Genomic DNA, 24,145 nt, shown 5'->3' with positions numbered 1-24,145 from the left:
GGTCTCCCACCATCTCATTGTGTCTTTATCTGCGCTTTCCAAACTGGGAGGATGAAAAGACGTTTAAAAAAAACAAGGGGCTGCAGGTTCAGAAGAAATTACCCATGCTTATTTATTCAGAGATGTCGCCTCACAGAGCAACCAAGCCCCTGGGTTTTCTCACAGGCCCGAGCGAGCGCCAAATCACTTTGCTGCTTGAAAGCAGAGGAAAATGACAGAGAATGAAAAGGGGGCGAAGAGAAAGGACGAAAAACCCACAGAAAGAAAGAGGAGTGTTTTCCAAAAAAATCTGTAAAAAGAAGTGGGTTGAAGTGACAGATAGGAGTTCAGGGTCATCGCGTCGGTCAAGAGAGGAGAAGTGCCGGAGAGACAGGAAGCAGATGAACACAAAAGGGAAGATGAGAAAACCAACGAGCGATCAGAGTCTCAGATCAGACCGAAATTTAACTGGAGCCTCGGAGGGAGGGAGACAGGGGGTAGGGTGGGGGGTGGGGGGGTTGATGGCAACCAGCAACGGAGGAGGCGGGGAGGGGTGGAGCGCTGGTTGAGCGTTTCCCAGGGGTCTCGGAGGGAGAGGAAGATGGCTCGGCGAGTGCACCCCCCGCCGAGAAACTCGACAGGGGGCCAGCTTTTTGTTTTGGAGAGAGAAATAAAGAGAAGCTCCTCTCGCTCGCCCCCGACAGTAAGACAGAGATAACAGAGGCTCATACGCTGCATATTTCTGCTGGTGGAGGAGCTTTGTTTCAGAGAGGTGGGGGGGGGCTCCTTCTAATCCAGTCACTCATCTCCCACCCCCACGCTCACACACCCACACGTTCACTTACACACATAAACACACAGTCTGTGAGGTACAGGAAAGTGACATGTACATGAAACTGCATGAATGTGTGTCTGTCCAACCTGAGTAGAGGCACGATTGGTTTATTCATAGAAATACTGTACAGTTGAATATCATTAATTAAAGTGTTTAAGTATTAATATTCAGCCTAAAGTGTGTTTGAGATTGTTTACGCTTTTATTTAGTGAACATGGACTCGTAGCTATTTCATAACTTTCAGTCAGATTTATTTATTTGTACAAAATGAAGTTACAATCCCCACATGCTTGTGGATGTAAACATCGTAAAATTAAGGCAGAAATATTCATTGTATGATGCACTGATATACAAACACAACACAAAAGCTTCTGAATAATTCTGTCATCTGTGTTTTAATGTTTAATACAATGCCCCCCCCCCCTCCCCTCCTAAGCAGCCCCTCCGCTCAGAGGAGCAGTTTAATGTGGATCTGGAGCAGATTAGCTAAAGTTAAATTCCGTAATCGCTGCGATGGGCTTAAACAAAAACTGAGTCGGGGTCTGCTCAAGGTTAAAGTGATCGCTGTCTCTTCCAATTACCTGCCACTGTTCAATCAGGCGCTCATCTTTTTTTCTTTCCCCTCTCGTGTCGTTCCAATACGCTTCGGTATTGATTTGGACGGCAGCTTTGGCCAAGTGCATGAATACAAACAATCTGCTTTTTCTTATTGATTATTCCTTAAAGGAACGAGGGAAAGTGACAGTATTTTGTCCTGTTTCAACTTCGGCTGAGTATTATAAAAACTTCATTACTTTATTGCATTATTTCATTCAAGCAAGTTGATTTATTGTGACTAATTCAAGTGTATTTTACGGAACCAGAGTTTTTTCTAATCATTTTAATAAAATAAGCAGCAGGGTGACTAACGCAGCTCGATCCAAACCTGGAACTTTAACCAATAAATCATTAGACAGTGTTTCTGAAGCTTTTCCAGCCTTTTTACGGAACAGGTTCAGCAGGAAACAGACCGACTGCATGAGCTGATGCCAACCAGCCAATCAAAGCTGTTATTCCCAATGAGCTTTCAGAGCGAGTCGGTGAGTGACAGCAGAGAAAAGCAAGAAAAGTCAAGTTGTTAAGTTGTTGTCGAAAAATTGGTTGAATATTAACGAATAGAAGAAAGAGGGAAACTTTCTTTCTTCTAAAATCAAGCCCTTTATTCAAGGATTTATTTTATTTTGTATTTTATTTTCTTACTTGACATAAGACAAGAGCAAGATCAGACCTTTAAAATCGAAAAAGAAAACAACTAGAACATCTTGACATTTACAAGAAACTTCACACAAGGTGAAAAACAGCCTGTTCTCTCCATCTACCGCCTCGTCCTTTAGTCCATTATTTGTCAAATCAAAAGCAGGAAAAACAATGTAAAAATGATTAAATATTCTGTAACTGAACAAAAAGCAACGACAGAGATGTTCGGGTTGCGTCGTTGCCTTTGTGCTGTTGTGTGTCGGCGCTCTGTAACTTATTTATGATTCAGCGGACTCACAACAGCCAAGCGAAGGAGGGAATATGAGAGGAAAGACGACAAAAGAGGAGGTTAAAAACAGGCGGAAGGGAGCAGAGAGGGAGGAGGAGTGGAAAGGGTTTTACTCCTTGAAGGTGATCAGATGAAAGGAACAGAAAAAAGATCTGATGGGGGAGAAATAAAAAAGACAAGAAGCGGAAAAAAAAGGAGGGCGTGAGGGAGAGGGGTGTTTCCCTGAGGCAGAGATGTGTTTGTGTGTGTGTGACACAGAGAGAGAGAGAGATTAGTTCTCACACACACACACACACACACACACACACACACACACACACACACACACACACACACACACACACACACTCACACACACACACACACACACACACACACACACACACACACACACACACACTCCCTCTCTCCCAGTCACTCAGTCAGTTGCAACAACACGCTCACCGAGGTCGGCAGCACAAAGCAGAGCCTCTCTCTTACCAGCCTGCACACACCACACACACACACACACTCACACTCACACACCCACTCACTCACACATACTGTACCTCCCCACACACCACACACACACACGCACACTCACAGACACGGTGACACACACTCTCTCAGAGCACACACCTCCTCAGGACGCCTGGGAAGCTGGAGCAAAGCTGACGAGAGGAAGAAGACAACAGAAGAAGAAGTAGTAAAGAAAAGAAGAAGAGGGAGTAAAGACACGTTTCGGTGGAAAACATCAATCAGGTGAGTGTGTTTTCATCGTTTCCGTTCACTCTGTGCTCATCTCCTTCGACTCAACACATCACAGTGACGGTGAGAAACCTCTGCAGCAGGAAACAACACAGTTAATGATTACACAGTGCAACATGTACTGTACATCCTGTGTGAGGAAGAGTAAAGTCTCGTGCACGGTGACTGTACCTGCACAGTGTGAGTGGGCAGAGTTCAGCCACACTCTCCAGGAGTTGATCTACTCACTCGTGTTTGAAGACTTGTTTGTTTTGTGTGAGGGAATAAAGACACAGAGGGAAACTTTAGTTGTTGTAGTTGAGTAGTTTTTTTGTTTTTGGAACTTAACACTTGTTCATCTGTTTAAATGAAGATCAGAAGGTATTTTTTTGTGTGTGTGTGGGTGTGTGTGTGTGTGTGTGTGTGTGTGTGTGTGTGTGTGTGTGTGTGTGTGTGTGTGTGTGTTGTTCGACACATCAGAGAGTGAGGCGAAGTGTTTGAAGATTTCCTGAGAATCTCAAAGACACCTTCCGTAGGTTCGGGGAGAATCAAGCTCATCGAACTGGAGCCAGTGTGTCAACATGTGTTTACACGTAGAGCAGCTGTAGTCACGGTGACTGTTGTTTGTCAAGAGGAAGATAAATAAATCAGGCGACGTTATCGTGAAGCCAACAAAGTCCACAGAGGGTCACTTGACTGGGTCGTCTAAATCATGGACTCTAGCACAGGAGACCACTGTTTGTTTCCGGTTTCTTTTGACCATCGTTCTCTGACCTTAACTCAGCGGTAAACCATCGTAACCATGACACCGAAACTCTCCTGAACTTAACGAAGAGGTAAACTCAACCCGAAGCAGGATGTTTGTCAAACCGTAGCCAAGTTGTGTTCATGCTAACCAAACTTTTACGTCTCACCAAACTTTGCCCATATCGTAGAACACAACAGTTTTTAACGATGCGTTTGATAATCTTTATTCTGACGGCCTTTGAACACTAGACGAGTTCATTTTTCACGGAATTAATTTGCACATTAATGTTCTTTAAACCTGGTTCCAGTCAAAATAAGCTTTCACGCTGAGTGATATTGCAGCTTTTATTTTTTTTCCGGACCAAGGTTATTTCCAAGGCTTTACTTTCGACCTTCTAACATGTTGTTGAAAACGTCCCATATTGAAGCAGTAGATGAAAAACGTCCTCCTCTTTCCAGTCTGACGATTATTTGTTGATTTATTTAATATAACCCTCTTTAGGTGGAACAGTGCTGTGGTGAAGTTCTCCCTGTTTCTGCGGAGATACTCTGGCTTCCTGGCATATTGGGGTTAGGTTGATTCGAGTATGACTGGTGGTTTGTCTTTGTGTGTTGGCCCTGTGGTACGCTGGCGGCCAGTCCAGTGTTTACACCGTCTCTCGCCCAGCGTCAGCTCCCCCAGCGACCCTCAGAGGATCAGTATAGATAACGGATGGATGGATTCGTCGTTAGCCATCGCTCAGTTATTTTTGTCTATAAAACGATGTGATGTAGCCACTTGAAGCTAGAAGCAGGAGAAACAAGTCCTGCTGAAGAAACTGTACACAGCTCGGACTGTATACGAACAAATGGGACCTTAGTCAACTTAAATACTATGATAAATAATACTGTATAAGAATAGAACAATGATCTAGTTCCAGACGTTGCAGCAGTTCTTCTTTCTTCGTCCTAAAATTGTCCTGAAGCAGCCGTGATAAAGTTTAAGCCCCTGAACCAAACAGTGAAACTCATCAAGTTCTCTTTTCTTTAATACTTTTGTTCAGGGTTCAGTTTGTTCCCTTATAATTTATTTTCTAAATCAAGTCCCGTTTAACGTGAGGAAATTTGTCTCAGAATGTTTTCGCTCTTTTGTGCCGTTTAATCGAGTCGCTGTCAATGTGCAAAAATCGTCATCTTCTCGTTCTCTTCTAATCATCTCAAATAAACTAAGCTGAAGCTCCTAAAGAGTGAGATTTATCCAAACTGTGAACACACGACGGCCAAACCGAGGCAGCACGACTTCTCCATCGTGCTCCCACACGACTAATCGGTGAAGTCAGACTGTACCGTGAAAAACAATCCAACCCCAATAACCCTGACCTCCTGTGGAGCGAGTGAAGAATTCAAACAGACGAAACAACCGGAGCAGATCCAGGTCAGAGGGGCTGCGGAGGGACAGACAGTGTGTGTGTGTGTGTGTGTGTGTGTGTGTGTGTGTGTGTTGTGTGTGTTGTGTTTTTGACCTTCACTGTGTTTACAAAGATCTGAGCATAGCAGAGAGAGAGAGAGAGAGAGAGAGAGAGAGAGAGAGAGAGAGAGAGAAGGACTGAATGGAGTTATTGTCTGGTTCGTGTGTGCGTGTGCCTGTACGTTAAATTACTACGTGACTCAGACAGCGATCAGCCAGGCGAGTCATGCGAGTAAATGCTGGGGAAAAAAACAAGGAAAAAATGTGATTCACGGGATTTTTTGGAGAGACGTGGATAGTTAGCACGACTGTTTAGAGCAGCTTCTTACGTGATAACGATAAACTGCAAATAGTGAGATATTTGTGGTGGAATTTCGCACGAATGAACGCTATTGACGTTTAGACTGTTTGGGCCCTATCTTACATCCAAGGCCAACACAAGCGTCCTTGCTAGTTTCAAACCGACGTAATCCAAACTGTCATTTTCCCATCCAGTTCGCCCACGTTTATCATTTTCCGTAACATTTTCCAATTGTATTTTCTTAACATGTTGTGGTGTGCCAGTCAAACACGCTATGTGCTCCTCCGTCTACCAACACGTGTCCACAGAGTTGTACCGATACGAAAAAGGATAAAACCAATACGGACCAATTTCATGCTCTGCATACGTGGATTTAAAGGGGAAGATGTCACTGTTCATTGATCGTTACACCCACAACCCATTCATGATTAATCAATAGACCAAGTACAACTATATTGAGCCATGGGTCTGACACAGTGACCTGTTTTTCAGCAGTTAAACTAGTAAAAGTGGATTTTCTCTTTGTGCACTTTCACCTCATGCTTAGATCAATGAAATTAAAAAGTCTGAAAATCCTTCCCTTGCTTCCTGTAGAAATGTTTCATTTTCCAAAAAATCGATGGAACAGAGGAAGAGTAGTAGAATATTGCGTCACTGTTGGGTGTGGCTACACAAGTGCAATAAATAAATAAATAATAAATAAAGGTACAGGGATGTGTTTTTATCCCTGAATGTTTTAATTGATTAAAATGAAGCACGGCAAAGTCGAGAAAGCAGCCTGAGCGTTTTCTGAGCGAATAATCGGAAAAAAATAGGCCCCGTGCATTCATAATTTATCACAGCAAAGGAAAACGTGTAAACTTGAGTTATTTTACAATTTGGAAGAGTTAGAGTGTTTCACTCAGACCAAAACAAAGTAGGATCACAATCAGCCGGAGCAATTAAAAGCACAGACAGTAAACGGGGCAAAGCGATTACAAAGTGATTAGAGCATAAAGCAGTGTCGATAAAACGCAGACAAGCAGAGCAGCAGCAATAAAACTTTACACCTTCAACTGATTTTACGCTTTTTCAAGGCTTCTGTTCTCTAAACTGTTTCCTGTGCTCCCACCAAACTGAACTTCGCAGCTACAAATTCTTGTTTAGACAAAATCCTAATTGTGCAGAGAGCTATCACCCGCCTCCTCCCCCCCCCACCCCTCCTCCCCCCCCGGCCATGAGGAGGGGAAGAACAGTAGGATCTTCACAAGCTGTTCTCAGATGCATATTTCCCATTTCAAAACAAAGAAAAAGAGACGGAGAATTATGGGGGAGGAGTGGTACAGATGGAAGCAGCGACAACAGAGAATTAGGGACAAAATCGAGCAGAGTTCGACGGAAACATGTCGAGACAGCGGCGGCAATTTGGGTGAAAAATGAAATGGGGTATTTAGAAAAAAAGAAAATTAGGAACATGGAACCATTTGAGAGCACGATAAGAGCCTGAGAGCGACATCGACAAAGACATTGTGTCAAATCTCAGGGCAGCGGTTTGACGTGTGTGTGTGTGTGTGTGTGTGTGTGTGTGTGTGTGTGTGTGTGTGAGAGATGGGGTCTCTGCCACCTTGATAGCAGAGTACATTATGGCTGTTTGGGCACATTAAGGGGCATTAGCTGGAGGAGCAACCATGAATAATGCATGGTCTTTATTTATGAGCAGAGTGCATACGTACCTCCTCTGAAGCGCAGTGAACCAGGGTGTGTATGAATGCCCGCACACACACACACACACACACACACACACACTAACGCACACACACACACACATGCAGTCCTCCACTCTGTGATATACTCATAAAATCACACAATTTGGCAACCTGGCTATGTGCATATGTCCATACAGCAGCATTTGTGTGTGAAGAAGCATTACTCTGTGCAGTTGTCTATGTGTGTGTGTGTGTGTGTGTGTGTGTGTGTGTGTGTGTCTGTAAGAGAGTGTGTGACCATTGTTAATGGGCTCATTTTCTTCTCTGTCAGGACTTGAGGAACAAAGTTTTTTCGTATTGTGGAAAATCTGGAGGTGTGGGTCACCCAAGGCTGCACACACACACACTCACACACACTCACACACACACACGCACACAAACCTAGTCACAGTCATACTCTAATGACTTCAAACAACCAGAACTTGTCACTTTTACAATTTAAGTTTTTCCAGCCTCATCCGTTTGTTCACTTTGTTCCGAGGTGAGTCTTCTGTTTATCATCATCAACACGAGTTTATTCTTAACTTTCTGAAACACAACTTTAAAGCTCCAGTTTTGGTTTGAAAGTTGAAATCACAGATTCTGCTCGTTTCAATGATTAACAACAAATGATGTACAATTAAAATGTTCTATACTTCAAACACTTCCTCGAGGAGTCAGAAGACTATTGAGTTGATTTGGGGGTGTGGGTGTGGCCTTGAATAGAAACTTTGCATTTCTTCAGATATCGACAGATTCAAACTCCTCTTGGAATTCTCCGAAAGTTGAAATATGGGTAATGACTCAGAGAACGAAGGTCAAGACAAGACGTTTATCTTTATTAAAGTTATTAATATAAAGTATAAAAACCTTGCCACTGTTGTCTCCATAAGCATCGCTCATCTTTTCAGATACCAAATATCTTAATTACGACCGAGGCCCAACAAAATATCTCTAATTCTCACCATTCAAGTGTAAACAGTGTAAACAGTGGTCAGTGGCCGTCTTCACACTCACATCTGTTGAACCCTCGTCCCGTCCCACACTGATAGACTGCACCTCCGCCTCCTGATGTCCTGCCAAATAAAATCAATCAACCCAATCTCTCAGACATCGACCTGCTCTGTACAGTAACAAAATCATTCAGCTCCCATACTGGCCCGCCTCCAAAAAATGTAAGAAAAACATATCAAAGCGAGGTCGTAGAGGACAAACAGAAAAACTCCAGAGGGAGGAGCAGCTCTTTAGGGTTCGGTTTGTGACCTTTGACGGATTCCCGACAGTAGGAGGGAGCTGGAATCACAAGCTGGGTGGTAATGTGGGTGTTTGTTTGTGTGTGTGTGTGTGTTTGTGCAGTTGTGTGACAGAGGAGGTGGTTGTGTGTGAGGGTTAAGCAGCAAGACAATTTGGCCATTTAGGATTCATAAAGTGCTTTGTTAATCAAAACCGCCCCCTGCTCGGCACCGCATGTCCGCTGTGTGTGCGCATGTGTGCGTGCATGTGTGTGTTAATGTGATGGTGTGTGTACACATGTGTGCAAATGAGGTGTAGGTGCAGTGTGCATCTGAGAAGAAAGTGTATGTATATGTTTCTGTATCTGAGGAGGGATGGGTTTGCGTTTCCACTATTTGTGTGTTTGAAATCGCGCATTGTATGTCATGTGTGTGTGTGTGTGTGTGTGTGTGTGTGTGTGTGTTGAGGGGATGAGTGAGTCCGTCTGGAAAGTCCGTGGGACACTCGGATGTGAGAAAGAAAGGGACAGAAAGGATCCACCACCAGTGGAGCTCTGTGAAAATAGCAACACTTAGCAGATGCAGCGATTAGAACGTAATTTGTGCGACTGCATCACAATGTGTTTGTGCGTCTGAGTCTAATTTGTAGCCACTGCAGGACCTTGTCCTTTATTCTCGTCCTGGTCTTGTTTTTTCAACTGGTAAATTAAAGAATATAAATAATCACATTATCACACAGTTACAATGTGTCTGAAAGCTCACGTGTCTTAACACAGTGTCATTCGTAAATACACGACTTTTAGCCAAAGTGTGAAGATTCAGAAAGAACAAGTTCACTGAGGAGAAAGAACGACAACAAGTCAGACTGACCATCGGCAGCACTGAGAGAAATCCTGCTTGCATTGGGGGTCCATTAAAACATCCGTTGAGTTTTTACTGTCCCGGGTAGGCAGGCAGAATTCAGCATAAACTCAGTATATATAAAACAAACAGGTCACAGTAGCAAAGCTCATTTTAACACCAACCCAGCCCCCATCTGGTGATACCCTTTGTTCGGTGAAAATACATCTACGTGTTGTTGAGTTATTTGGTACACACACATACACACACACACACACACACACACACACATGACACAATATTTAAAGTTGTGTTAATTCACTTTTAGCGACTGAAGGTGAGAAAAAAAGACATGATTTTAACCGACTGTTAAAAATACAGTTAACAAGTTTAATTATAAATCCAGTAGATGCAGAGCAGCATGAGTCGTGTTTCCTGACGCAGACTTTATGGCTCTATATACATCACCTGACATCCCTCTTGTTATTACGGCTGTTGGAGGATTCCCAACAATCAAACATTACTGTGTGATAGAAAAGTGGTCGCTCAGATGGAGCAGTGTCTGACTAATGCAGTTTTAAAAAGCAGCTAACCCAGCTCTCTGTCTCCGTGTGTGTCTGTGTGTGTCTGTGTGTGTCTGTGTGTGTCCGTGTGTGTCTGTGTGTGTCCGTGTGTGTCTGTCTGTGTCTGTGTTGAATTTAATGCTGAACAGTTGAGATACAACTCAGACGAATCATCCATTTTGGACGGCAAAGCCACCAGCCGCCGGTTTGGCTTATCGTTGTCGCTCTAGGGCACCATTTGGCTCCAACGCCTCACCAACTGTGGCATCGTCTGTAGCCATCACCACCCTCCCTCCATCCCCTGATTGTCTCTCCACAGCTTCTCACCTTCTCTCTTTTTCCATCCTTCCCACCCTCCTCCCTTTAATAATCCTCCGTCCCTGGGGTCCTCTGCCCAGGTGAGAGGGATCTAAACAGTCGTTGCCATGGTAAGCTGCCAGCAGGAGCCCAAACACACCTGATGATGCAGATACATCATTTCTTTCACTCTCTGTCCGTCCCCTTCTCTTCCATCCGTCACTCACTTTCTACTCGTCTTTCTCCACCCTGCAAATCCTCCTCTTTTCTACATCAGCACAATCTGCTTTGTGTTCCCCTTGCCACTCCCCGACTTGCTCTTTGTTTCCCTTCTGCCTGCACAGTGTAGCCCAGAAAAACGGCAGCTCAGGACCCGGATAATATTTGGGCTCACTGGCCCGTGATGACATTGACCAGACACAACTTCCCTGCCCCCATCTGTCAGCTTGCCCTCGTTCCAGACACCCATATGTGCACAGGCGTGACACACACATGGTCAGCAAAATAACACTGAATTCACCCCAAAAAACAGGGTTATGTTGTCTGTTGCCCCGAAAGCCGCTGACCTTGCCAGTGCGCTAAGAAGGACGCAACCAAATCCCTCTCAGCCCCAACATAACACACACACACACACACTCACACACACACACACGACTGCTCCGCTCCCCTCAACTGTCCCGCTTTGCTTCAGCGACAGTCGGGTTAAATCCACTCTGACGGGTCAGGCTCCTCTCACTGTCAGGCCAAGCTGTCGGGGCCACTGTCACTGTGAGAGAGACCACATATGTTGTGTCTGAAAGCGTGTGCGTGTGTGTGTGTGTGTGTGTGTGTTGGTGTAAACCAGGCGGCAGTGGGAGGGGGGGGGGGGGGGCTGGAGTGAGAATTAAGCAGCATGTGTGAGGTCCGTGAAGCTGTGGAGAGTAAAATAACGTGTTATTCCTCAGAGGAGTTGAGGACAGGTGCGATTAGAGGTGCTCAGCCTCTGATGATGATACGTGTGATGGGTTCAGTGGCTCATTACATGAACAAAGGCTTGTGAATATATACTGCGAGAGAATAATCTCCTCGAAATACACGTCAACATAAATATTATTAGGGAACAAGACAAAATGGAGAATATCCCTTATATGTTTGAAAGTCTTCCACACTAACTTGATGTGTATCTCCTAGGTTTACACACACAAGGAATTTGCTGTGGTGTGTTTGTGCAAGAATAAATATATAAATAGGTAAAAACATTCATCGGGTGTTTCGTCCTTCTAATCACAGGACGCCCTCTTCTAAGGCAGGTCCACCACAGGCTGGTCAGACCTGTGTGTGTGTCCCTGACATCTTGGGGCCCAGTCGGGGTCTTTTCCTCCTGATCCAGAGCCTTTGGCTGCGTCACAATGATTAATTTGAATTGACACAGCTCAGTGGTCACGGATTTAACCCAATAAACCCTTTAAGTCTATAAATATAGATCGTTGTGTCTGTTTCAGTGCAGAACTGTATTGACACATATCAGCACACTTCACTGGTTTGTGATTCTGCCATATTGAAGCCTCGACTTGGGCATTTTGTCCTGCTTCATCTTGGTTTTCTGAAAACAGAAGTAACCGTATTTGGAGGAGCAGGGGGGGGAGCCTCACTGAGACCAACCAAACTGAGAAAACCAATGTTTTTGTGATGTCGCGTTAGGATAAGGTGACAGGAGTGAATAATGATGCTGATATTACTGCATGTTCTCCTGGATTCAAACTGTAAATGGTGAGTAATCTATTTTTGCAGGAGGGTAAAACCCATAAAGTGAACGTGTGAAGTTTGTTTAGTGTGTGAAAGAGGAGGAGGAACATTTGGAGATCAAGACACAGAAAATGTGGCTCATCGTGACTCAGGAGATGACCAAGCATCTGCAGCAGGCGGCCAACCTCTCTCTCACCTTTCTAAATCTAAATGGTGGTGGGCACTGTGCCATGCAAACACACACACACACACACACACACACACACACACACAACCACACACACACACACACACACACGCACACACGTCCCAGACATGCAGACATAAGTGTGGTGTGTATGCCAGTGGAGACAATCAGACATTCATGCAAAAGCCCCTTAGATTAGAGCTAAATACACACACACACACTATTACAGAAACAATTTGCTTTACTATGCAAACACATACAAACACAAACATTCCTTTAACAAAACTGCATTTCCTAATCAGACCCTCCCACCCCCCCGGTTCACTTTCTAACAAAACAACAACACTACAACCCCCACTTACTCTGCACACACATCCTTACACTCACGTAGTAAACACACACCACGGAGGAGGAGAGGGAGCGAGCACGTTTTGGTGTTTAATGCGGTTGACCCAGATCTTGGAACATGCACGGCTGACGATGCAGGAAGGAGAACGAGGGGGGGAGCAAGGTTTTTAGAAGGAGAGTGGCGCTATCTGTGTATTATGCATGTGTGAGTGAGTAAGATGATGGGGGTGGGGGGGTGAAAGGGTGGTGGGTGTGGGCCTCTGGGTGGCTCGGAGTGTGTGTGTGTTTTGTTTCTTTCTTCTGAGGCTAATCGAGAACCAGCGGGGGGCTGATGGGTAAAAGACGGACAGACCTTGGAGAAGGTCAAAGTTAGGCAGAAATAAACAGAGAGAGAGAAACAGATAAAAGCCTGCAAAGAAAGATAAACCTACAGGAGGTGAGGGGAGGATTTTCGAGAGGAGTGAGTCCTCCTCTTTCTGTCTGTCACCGCTGCGTTTGTAAACACACTGAAAGGACACAGTTAATTTGCTGCTTCTAGCTGGAGGCTCACTCACAACATGGTGCGTCCACCAGCCAGCGATGTGTAGCTTCATTGTGGATAAACAGTTTACACTGCTACGGCTGAACGACGCTAGTTTCACAGCCAGTAGAGTTGAGGTTGATGCACAGTTCAGTTTTCTGTACAACAATGATTTCTGCTGGCGGCTGGGATCATCTGATATGTGACCATTGAAATAAATATCGAGTTTAATAGCATGCAATAAACGGAAATAGGATAGGACAGGACAGGACAGGACAGGATAGGATAGGTTAGGATAGGATAGAATAGGATAGGACACTGTAGGTTAGGACAGGACAGGACAGGACAGGACAGGACAGGATATTCACATTTATTGTCTTCCTTAGGAGAACTTTGTCTTGGGCATTTGAGAGAAAGATAGAGACGCAGTCATTGCAGCAGCACACAGCCTCCCTATATATGAAATTGAAATTCAATAACACATTAAAGATAGATAATATTGCTCAAAGCGCCTCATCAGATTGTCATATAACCACGTCGATAAAGTTTCCTTATCCCTGACCAAGTCGTTTTTGTGCATAAACTGAACCGAGCCCTAAACACAGCGAGTGTTTTCCTAGTGCAGATGATAATGTTAACAATGCTCTTATGAGCTCTGTCGGCACAGACCATCTTCTGAGAGAGAGAGATAAAGAGAGAGGAAGAGGCTCTTGTCAAGACCCACTTGGACAGTTCTGCCTTCGTCTTTACTTTGAACCTCTCAGGAAAAGATCAAACCCTCCTCGGGCTCAGTACCTGGTGCAGGGTGCCTCGAACTCCTCACACAGACGGAGTTCCCGGGAAGAGGCGAAGCTCCTTGACTTCAATAGAGAGACGGGCGAGTTCTTTTTGACGCTCTCATTCACATCTCATGTTTCTTTCATCTTATCTGTGAACTCTGAAGGACCTGGCAGGAGATCGGGCACTTTGTTGGACTTAAAAAAGACCTTTGTATCATTCTGAGATGGCTGAAGGAGGAAGAATTTATTTTTCATTTTATCCATACATCGTCAAACATCACAAACCACCATCCAAACTCCCACTCTTCATTCTCTGCCATCTTTCCTGTGCCACAACTGAGGAACGAACGCCTATGGTCGACTCCATTTGGAAGCATGACTGATTCCCGTCTTTCTCAGATGGCTTCATCTATTTTGATTATATACCCCCCTCGGAGTGCTGGCCATATCCTCTCCTCGTGGGTAATGGGAACGAGATGGGAAATAGGAGCAGCCTCGTTACATTTCCTTTGTTATTCTGCAAGGCAATCATCTCCTTGGCTGTGATCAGAGAGCGGGATTGGTTGAGCGGGAGCGGGGTTCAAGAAGGTACAGGAGACAAACAGAAAAGAGAGAGAGTGGAAGTTTGGAGGGAAAGAAAGGCAAATGGCTGAGGAAACGAAGGTGGGATATAGCAAATAAAGGAAAAGGAAGGAGAGCGTCGTGTGATAGAGAGATGGATGAGAGGTGGGGGACTGAAAGGAAGACGGAAGACAGGAAGGAAGGACACAGAAAGTTTTTATCTGTCTCTCACAGCCTCGATGATGTGACAGCCTTGGCAATCCAAAGCGTTCCACCATGCCGCCCCCTACCAGGGACAATCTTCCCTGCTTCCTCACACACACACCCTCCCGCAGAGCACACACACACACACACACACACACACACACACACGCCAACTGTACCTCACCCCCATCCTGCCTCCCGACTGCCCGTCTCCCCCCCCCCCTGCCACCCTGTGCTCCTCCGTACAGGATAATCCTCACCCCCCTCACCCCCCTCACCCCCACCCACCCCAAATACCATCGCTCGGTAAAAAAAGATATTTCCAAGGGCCTGGATCACAGGCAGTCGCACGCTGCGCTCTCGCACAAAAGGCAAAGGCACTGCACACATGCAGATGAGACAAGATACACACACACACACACACACACAAACTTATAAGGCATGGGGACTCCAAAATGCAGATGAAAGCATCTGCATTTCACAGATAATTACACTCCACCCTCCCCCTCTTTCTCTCTTTCTCTCTTTTCTCGCCATCTCTATCTTCCGCGGCCTGGAGAGAAACTCGTGTTCGTCAATATGGAGAATTCACGCATCGTTGACAGTCCTGGCATTGTTGTGATTGTTGTTGTTTGCTCTGCCCGTCCATGCCGGCTAATGCGAATCACGTGAAGCAAATGAGTGGGAAAGACGAGGACTAGCAATGACTCATGTGAGCCTCATTAAGCAGAAGCTAAGTGGCTAACGTAGAGCTTACGTGGCGCTGCTCAGCCGTCAAGTGGCGCAAATGAATTCGGCCACTTTGTTTTGATTTTGTGTCATTTACACCAACAAGACACACAATGAAGTGTGTTATATTCGGACAGTTTTCGTCTGCAAGGAGACAATCAAGTTGTTTTTAGAGCAACTTCTCTTCCAAAATAAATTCAGAGCTGTACAAACAGAGCTAAAACCGAGGGAAATAAGTATAAAATATGCATAAGAATAAACACAGACACACATACCAACAATGAAAGTCTAAAATATGATCTTCGGAAGAAAAGAAATTCTATTAAATTGTCCTTTTTCATTAGAAAGGACTTTATTTATGTATATTTGGAATGTTGTTGCATTTCAGGCAGTTTTCAACCAACAGTAGTAAATACCACATGCGGATGAACCTATATCAAATCAATAAATTATATGTTTTTCAAAATATTTCAGAAAACAGAAAGGAAATGGAGGTTTTAGTTATATCACACGTGCACGGAGCCGCTTCTCATTTCCAAATCTCATTTTCAATTCACAAAGATCAAAAGTTTATTGACTCAAAAAACATTTCAGCGCAGAAAGGTGTGTTTGTGTTTTATTTATGAGCAGCTAAGAGGCCGCTGCAGGGCATCCCCATTAACACGGTGCAGGGGTTTGTTGGCTGTCCCATAAACAGCAACACAGAACTGGGTTACAGAACTGACGGAGAACAAAGGTGAGAGGTGAGCGGGAGGGAAGGAGGAGGTGGAGGAGGTGGAGGAGGTGGAGGAGGGTCACGAGGTGGAAGTGAAGCGACTCGACAGCGGGGAAATATTCCTGCTCACAGAGGAGTCACAAGGGGACTCACGCAACCACTTAACACAGGGCAAGTGTCTCGCTGTGCAGCACACACACACACACACACACACACACACACACACACACACACACAAACCTCCCAAAAGTCTCTTTGTCTCACTTGCCCACACACACACACACACACACATATAAACTCTAACTAACTGCACACAGGTGAACTCTCTGTGTGAAGCCAGCAGCTGATGCACATGTTCGTATGTAGGACATCTGATATTTCACCTGAAGCATTTAACTCACATAGGAAACACTGTCGTTACAAACCTTGACCTACTCATACCTCGTGGTTATCAAATAATATTATGAGCCTGTAGCCAGGAAACAATGACGCAGAGCAAAGTGAAATATATTTCAATACAAATATGTATCAAGGAGATAAATCCTGCACATGGACCGTGTTTAAAAATCCTCCTACTATTCAGAAATGAAGCAACAATACTAGAGGTTCCTCTAGACTTTGCTGATATATAATCAAATTTATACAAATGTATATGTTGTCGGAATACGTTTATATTGCAAATTTCCCCGTTGTGGGACTAATAAAGGATTATTTTATTTTATCTTATCTTATCTTATCTTATTATGTCTTATCCTATCTTATATCTTATCTTAAATATAGTGTTATATAGTGTTTATGGATTTCTACTGTAATATAGGTGATTTTATGTCTGTACATTTGTAACATTAGTTACACACTCGCAGTATGAATAAATGAAGTATGAATATTTATATATATACGCCTCTGAAAAGACATTTATTATACATCAACAAACAAGAACCACATCCACAGGATGACAGAGGTGGCGAAGGTTGCAACATCGATGACGACAATGTCACCAAGCCGGGGGATAGCACAGAAGGTCGGGGGTGCAGCGACGCTCCCTGAAGGTACAATTAGCGCTCGGCTACAGGAACAAAGCTAGACAGGGTTCCTCCTCCGAAGCAGAACATGGTTACACTAATTAATAAGTCAGTCGCATCAGGGGCGGCTTCAGCACAATAACAACACTTACAACTACGACAACAGGAAAAGCACTGGGACCAACAGAAAAACAAGAGGAAGAGTTTAGTGTTTCACTAACAACAGTGTGTTGTGTTAATTAAGTAAAATTACAGCTGCGAGCGGTTTACGGGACACTTTCACGTTGGTGGAGTGAACCTGGAAATCAAACATCTGAAAACACCGGGCGCTCCCGTCCAAAGAAGCTTCAAACGTAAATGGACTGTTTTATATCGTGGTTTTCTAGTCTAAAAGAGCTTTAGAGTACAAATCGCACTCACACATTCACACACACATTCATATACAGTACAGTGCCATTCATACACCGCACAGCTGTCAGGGGCAATATCGGAGTTTGGGCAATCGAACCACCGAGCTTCTGATAGTGGATGATTGTCTCCACTACCTCCTGAGCCACAGCCGCCCACGATAGACCAGTATTCCCAGCAGGCTTTCCCCTTACAAAGCCTCCTTGTCGACCAATCCTTCCATTCCAGAGCAATGGAGGATCCAACGTCTTTGGTTAATCCAACAGTTTCATCCTGATTCAAGTCTTTGCACTAAGCTGATCTCTGATCTCAGATTCATATTTAACATACGTGTACACGAGAGTCGTAACAATCCTCTCATCTAACTCTCGGCAAGGAAGCTAATGAGCATATTTCCCAACATACAGAACTATCTATCTAATAGATATCTCTGTCCGTCTGTCTGTATGAGGAACACATATCTCGGGAACTTGTCATCTTTGCAGTTTCAAACTTGCGTTGAGTTAAATTTGATGCGATCTGGACGCTTAATATGTTCAATGTTCACGACTGATTCTCTTGCTCTGGCCCAATCACTGCAGGCCACCTTTACAGTTTCAGGATTAGAGCCATGATCTTCATCTCACATTAGGTTAATCGATCACTCGTCATCATTATGTCATAATGACGTCATCCTGAAGTGCCATTATTATTGCAGTGTAATAAATACATATAAAGTGCATGTGCAGGGTGTGAATCTCCCCTCTGATGCTTTTCACTTCTTTCCTGCAGCAGATGAGATGAAATCCGATGCTCAGTTGAAACAAAACCGTCTTAGATGATAAGATCAGTTCACTGCTTTAATGCGTCTGTGCAAATGTGTTTGTCTTACACTAAAAACATCCTGACTGGAACATCACTGAATACAGATTAAACCCAACAGCAGGAGACACACTGCGGCGTTCAGACGTTCAGGATTCACTGCACCTCGTCTCCTCCACTTTAAAAGTGGTTCGGCCGAACTCAGAAGGGTGTTGCTGCTTCTCGGGGGAAACACCACAAACCTCATGGAGGCATTCATCTTCTATGCAGCTGCTTTCTGCTGCTTCAGATGTAGATTAATATTTCAAAATCTTCAGGCCATAATCACATCACAGCCCGACAGTGTCAGCTGAAACCGCAAGTGCTCGGACAGAGACTTTGTAAAATGGCATATTAGAGTGCAGAGCATCTCAGACATATGGGATCATGAAATCATCACGCAAGCGTGAATGAATGGAGCCACTGCTGCAGCTCTGTGAGATGAAAAGTGACGCTCTCGTGCAGAATATCAAACAGGAAACATGTCAGTGCACCTGCAGCTCTGCTGAAACAGATTCTGGTCAAACATCCACAAACAGTTGCACGTACATCCGGAAAGTGAGGTCTCTTCAGTTTTTGCTCTGTTGCGTTACAGATTTAATTTCAACAGGCTAAAGTTCCCGCTTTAGCTCAACAACCCTCGGATATAATTAAAACATAATTTACACATTCTTGCATATCTATTAAAAAGCAAGAACCTGTATCTTAATGCAAATTACTGTCTTAACAGTGAATGTTTTTCTAGTTGATGTGGTCATTAAGTTGTTTTCAGACATGAGCTCTGGAAAATCACTGGAAATAATCAATAAATAAACAATTCACTGCACATTCACTAGACATAAATAAGCTCATGAATAATTGAGGTTAAACCAATCATTAAAATCTCAAACACCATTCATGTATCTCTTTTTAAGTAATAGCCAAGACCTGTTTCTGCTTATCTTTTAATATTGTGTGTGACAACAAGGACCATTTGTTGATATTATTCATAGTTTTTGTGTTTCTATTGATTTTGTTGCATTTTACCGAGATCAGCTGCTCTGTTTAATCTATTATTCATTTGTTTGTTTTGGATTTTGGACTTTCGTTATATTTCACCGATCTCAGGAAGAGTTGGCGACTAGAAGCTCACAACACGTACATTTGTATTTGGTTTGTCTTTTGTTGATTTATATGATTCAACACTTTGGTGTCTGGTTCATCAGCTGTGGTCTCTCTCTGTCCTAAAATGTGTTATGTTGGAATAACTTTGATAAAAAAGATCAATTGTCTTTCTTCAGCAGTTGGTTTTGCTGAATCTTAAGACGTTAATTTGATTTGCATAAAGATTACTTGTTTTTAATCTGCAGCATTCTTCCCAGATGTATTGTTATTGTTGCTGTTGATCTGCTTGTGTTGTATGAAAGTAGAAAGTGGTGGAAACAGCAAAAGCAGCCAATAACCTTTATCTTTTTTTCTTGGCTCATAGGTTGTGAAATTGAAGAGCTCCCTCCTGAGGCCCCCCCCCCCCTGCTGACTAATAACGAGCACAAATCCGTACAAGTCTGGGAGCTTCATGAGTGTGTGCACATAACCACCACTCCACCTCTGTGTGTGTGCGGCACCATGCTGTGGACAGTGCTACTAGCGCTGCTGGTGCTTCTGTTGCTGCAGACTCAGCTGTCTGTGTGCTTAAGGGAATTACGCACCGGGGGTTCCAGCTCCCCTGCCTACTCCTCTTCATCGTCCTCTTCCTCCTCCTCTTACAATGCCACCCAGCAGCGGCTGCCCGGAGCCATTATCATTGGCGTACGGAAAGGCGGCACCAGGGCCCTGCTGGAGATGCTCAACCTGCACCCGGACGTGGAGGTTGCAAAGGCCGAGGTAAAACACCGTCACCACAGATTCAGCCAATCACTGTACTTCCCCACCTCCATTAAAGAACTGCATGCTGCTGCTTCCCGAAGCTTTTCTATAGAACCATCCAAACAGAGTAAAATGAGTTTAACAGCCACATGGTAACGAGAACAGTGAAGTTATGAAGGCCACACTTTTCACCTATAGATAACTGAATGTTACAAGGCAGCCAGGAAGCAATCAGCTGATGTAGCAATGACCCTGATCCTGAAGCTGAACAGCTGATGCAAGTGTGCGTCCCCATGAGGAATCTGTTTCACCACTGTAGTTAATGGGAGCGCTGATGTGCTGTCGTTTTCCCTCCCATTTCCCCAATTAAACCAGTCATTCCAGTTACAAGTGACAGCAGCCCCAGCAGAGCAGGAACATTACATCCTCATCAGTGCAGAAAGGCGTAGATACGACGTATGGGTTGTGTGTGTAGAGGTTCATGGTTATGAATGATGACAGGACCAAAGAAGATACATTCTAATCAGGACAGCTCCAGAGGAGGATTTCAAAGTTGGATTTGATAAAAAAGATGGGGTCAAATGAAAAGGGCTGAATTTCTTTTATACTCTCTCTGTTCTAAACCTGCCTGTTTGGAATTGGCTGTTTTGTTGGTGTTGATGCTGGTTGCAACCTTCTCTCTGAAATGATAAAAGCAACCTGCAGTAATTGAGCCACGGTAAAGAGCTCATGGCGATTGTGTGAAGCCAATAAGATGAAGAGTTCTGCAGAAATGCGAGCCACATACAGACTAACAGGGATTTCTGGAATATGTATATAGCTGGTGAGAAACCTACAAATCTTTTCAGTACCAATAAAAACAAAATTTCAAAACCACTGCATCAGGAAGTGACAGGACGTTTTCCACTCGTTCTGTATCATTAAAACTGATCTACCTTCTGTCCTTCTGTCAGGTGCACTACTTCAACATAGAGGAGCACTACCGCCGAGGCCTGGCCTGGTACCGAGCCCAGATGCCCCTCTCCCTCCCTGGTCAGCTGACAGTGGAGAAGACCCCCGGCTACTTTGCAGCTCCTCAGGCTCCTGCACGTGTCTGGGACATGAATCCCGCCGTCCGCCTGATACTCATCGTGCGAGACCCGGCCGAAAGACTGGTTTCTGACTACACCCAGGTCCTTCACAACCGCCTGACCCGCCACAAGCCCTACCTGCCACTAGTGGAGCTCCTGCTGCACAAGGGCCACATCGACACTGGGTACAAGGCGCTGCAGAGGAGCTTGTACCACCAGCATCTGGCTCGCTGGCTGGAGGTCTTCCCCAGGGAGCAGATCCACGTGGTGGATGGTGATGCGCTCATTCGGGATCCTTTTCCTGAGCTTAGAAAGGCTGAGAGGTTTCTGGACCTGCCGCCCAGGATCAGCCCCAACAACTTCTACTACAACACCACCAAGGGCTTCTACTGCCTCCTGTCTGCAGGACATGACAAGTGCCTGGACGAGTCTAAAGGCCGGCCGCACGCGCCCCTGAGCGCCCAGGCCTTCCAGAAGCTCTGCCGATACTTCAGGAAGCCCAACAAGTTGTTCTTTGAAATGGTGGGCAGGTCGTTTTCCTGGTGCTGATCAGGGGTGAAGAGACGCTGTGGAGACACCAACACATTCAGGGACTGAGAGGGAGAGAGAAAACTGTTGTTTGTGTGTTTTTTGTCGGTAGATGAGTGGAGAGATTTGAGTTCTGATGAAGTCCCTTGTTGTTCGTACACCTGCTCAGGTTCTAATGAGGCCAACAATCGTGTGTGAAGATATTTGGAGAATTCAAACTGCTGTTGGTGAACATGTGGCCAACAAGACTTTTACCATGACCATGCAGGTGCCTCCCTGGACAAAGCTCTGACAGCCGTGCCAAACAGCAAGTCTGAAACTGAGAAATACTTGCTGGCGCTTTTTTTGTGGGTTGTTACAAGAGGATGTGCAGAATCGACAAGTAATAGACATAGAAATAGACAAGTGGGCAAAAGATGAAATGATTTGTTGCACTAAGAACTCTACATGCTTAAAAAATCAATGTCGACAATTTCAAACCGGAACTTTCATTTTTCTCAACAGCTGTTTGTGTTAGTAATAATGTTTGAGTTCAGTCAATTTACTTCATTCTTTTGTCATTTTACTGGGTTGAGTTTTAGATATTTGGTGAGAATTTCTTATCTCTAAGGTCTATTACAAGTAGACACATGTAGTTCTTTGACTAGCTTGTGTTTCTTTTGACTATGTTCTTCTAATAAATGTGTTCATTCCAACCGTCTCCTGTCTGAACCCAGTGATGAGGTGTAAAAGGGTTTGAAAACATCAAACGCAGGAACTCTGGGGTAGAGCGTCACTGACGGGCCTCACTGGAAGCTCCTCTCTCTCAAGGTGTATGAAGATGTTCTCTGTCAGGGTCTATCCAACATGTTGCTTAGCATCAAAGTGAGCCCACGTTTTCCTTTCATCACGGAGCTGCTCTTGTCAAGGAATTACCACCTGTCTCACACACGGTAACAAATCAAACCTGCGGGTCACCTGGAGGGTGTGTGTTTGAATCCCCACTTTCAGTTACAGGATTTCCTACTTTAATTCACTTCATCTGGAAAGACTAGATTAGTGACAGGTCGTGACATCAGCGTTAAGAGATGAAACCAGAGGATTACAGGGTAAGTGGGCTGGTTCTTTAACTCAGACATTGTTTCAGCTGCACTCAGCCACAATATAAAGTGTGTAAGGTTAAACACAGTTGAACATGTGGCACTTTAAGCCTTTAAAAACAGCTATGAATCGAACCAGGGCTGCAACTAATCTATCTATCTATCTATCTATCTATCTATCTATCTATCTATCTATTTATCTGTATATATATCTAAATCACACACAAATATCAGTCTACTAACTAACTGAGAGAAAAATAAACAATTAAATTAACTCTTTGATTGAGGTATATAGAGCCGGCCACAGGATTTTGGTCTTCCATGAGTTTAACAAGAATTCACTGCTCTGCACAGAACTTTCTTTCTTTTTGATTTTGAAAATGAAAAATATCCAAAACCAAAATATCCTGAGGACAAACGCTGCCATCTTGTGCCGATTGGTGCTGTTTGGAGCTGTAGTCTGCGCAGTGCATCGACTGGAGGACGCAGCCGAGGCGTCGAGCTCTCGCAGACACACGACCATTTGCGAGTCAGTCTCAGCTGTCAATCATGATGTCTCGCCTCATTCTTATCGCATCAAATCACTAATTAAAGCCGAAGTTAACAGGAGAGATGGGAGAGTTGTTCTCCGTCTTTATAAACAGTCTGTGTGTGGTGTTTTTACACTTTACCTCCTGCAATCTAAAGTGTATGACAGTGATCAGAGCTGCATCAATACATTTAAAAAACCGTCACTGTTGCTGTGATGCTTCTCTTTCCTCCAGAAAATCTACAGCAGCAAACATGATGTGTCATGAAACCAGTAAAACAAATGTTTCTGGATCATTACCTCAAACGCTGCCCCAGTTTTTCTTTTTTAAAGCTGCATTTCAGGCGTCTCCTCTCGGCTGCAGCAGAAAACTGGAGCTGACGGCCGACTCCCAGCTGTCACCCTCCCACCGTCCTCCGGAGGAAAGTCTAAAGACAGAGATGTAAGAATAAACAAATGATTCTTGCTCTTTGAAGATGTGAGGCTGCTGCAGCTTTCATGTGCTCCTGCAGACGCTCGCACTCATGTGGACAATACATGTGATGTCCCGTTTGATCAGTGAAATCTCTATCTCCTGGGTCAGGGGTTCCTGAGTTTGCAGCAGTTTCCTTCACCTACTTTGTCTTGACCCGAGAGTGATTTCAGAAGATGTTGTTATCTGGTAAAAGGGATCGAATGTGGTTTTTGTTCAGGCATTTCATGTTAATCAAGCAATTGTCCTGGTCGTTCTACTCTGTTCCCCCAGATCATGATAACTTTCATGTCAATGTGAGAAGAGGAGATCCTCCGCAGGATTCACGCGAGCGAGTGGGCGTGTTGGTGACGTTTCTAACGTGTGAC

At 44.4% G+C, this 24,145-nt stretch overlaps 1 protein-coding gene across 3 annotated transcripts; it reads left to right on the top strand.

Annotated features, from left to right (window-relative positions):
• The first annotated feature begins 2,720 nt into the window (after positions 1-2,720).
• Positions 2,721-22,392, top strand: hs3st1l2 (heparan sulfate (glucosamine) 3-O-sulfotransferase 1-like 2). 3 transcript variants are annotated; one of them, XR_004615033.1, is made up of 4 exons: positions 2,721-3,080; positions 19,723-20,117; positions 21,053-21,772; positions 21,867-22,392. XR_004615033.1 is itself a non-coding variant. In XM_034596487.1 (3 exons), exons 2-3 carry the CDS (start codon positions 19,860-19,862, stop codon positions 21,716-21,718), a joined length of 924 nt encoding a protein of 307 aa, XP_034452378.1. In that variant the 5' UTR covers positions 2,722-3,080; positions 19,723-19,859; the 3' UTR covers positions 21,719-22,392. The 3 variants fall into 3 exon arrangements, 2 of the variants coding, with proteins under 2 accessions (XP_034452378.1, XP_034452380.1); XM_034596487.1 differs by having other exon boundaries at positions 2,722-3,080; positions 21,053-22,392; XM_034596489.1 differs by lacking the exon at positions 2,721-3,080 and adding an exon at positions 5,184-5,226 and having other exon boundaries at positions 21,053-22,392.
• The last annotated feature ends 1,753 nt before the right edge of the window (positions 22,393-24,145 follow it).

Source organism: Hippoglossus hippoglossus, chromosome 9, assembly GCF_009819705.1.
Source record: "Hippoglossus hippoglossus isolate fHipHip1 chromosome 9, fHipHip1.pri, whole genome shotgun sequence".
NCBI classification, from domain to species: domain Eukaryota; kingdom Metazoa; phylum Chordata; class Actinopteri; order Pleuronectiformes; family Pleuronectidae; genus Hippoglossus; species Hippoglossus hippoglossus.
Note: the sequence above shows the minus strand (reverse complement) of the source record. Positions and strands in the feature narration are given on the sequence as shown.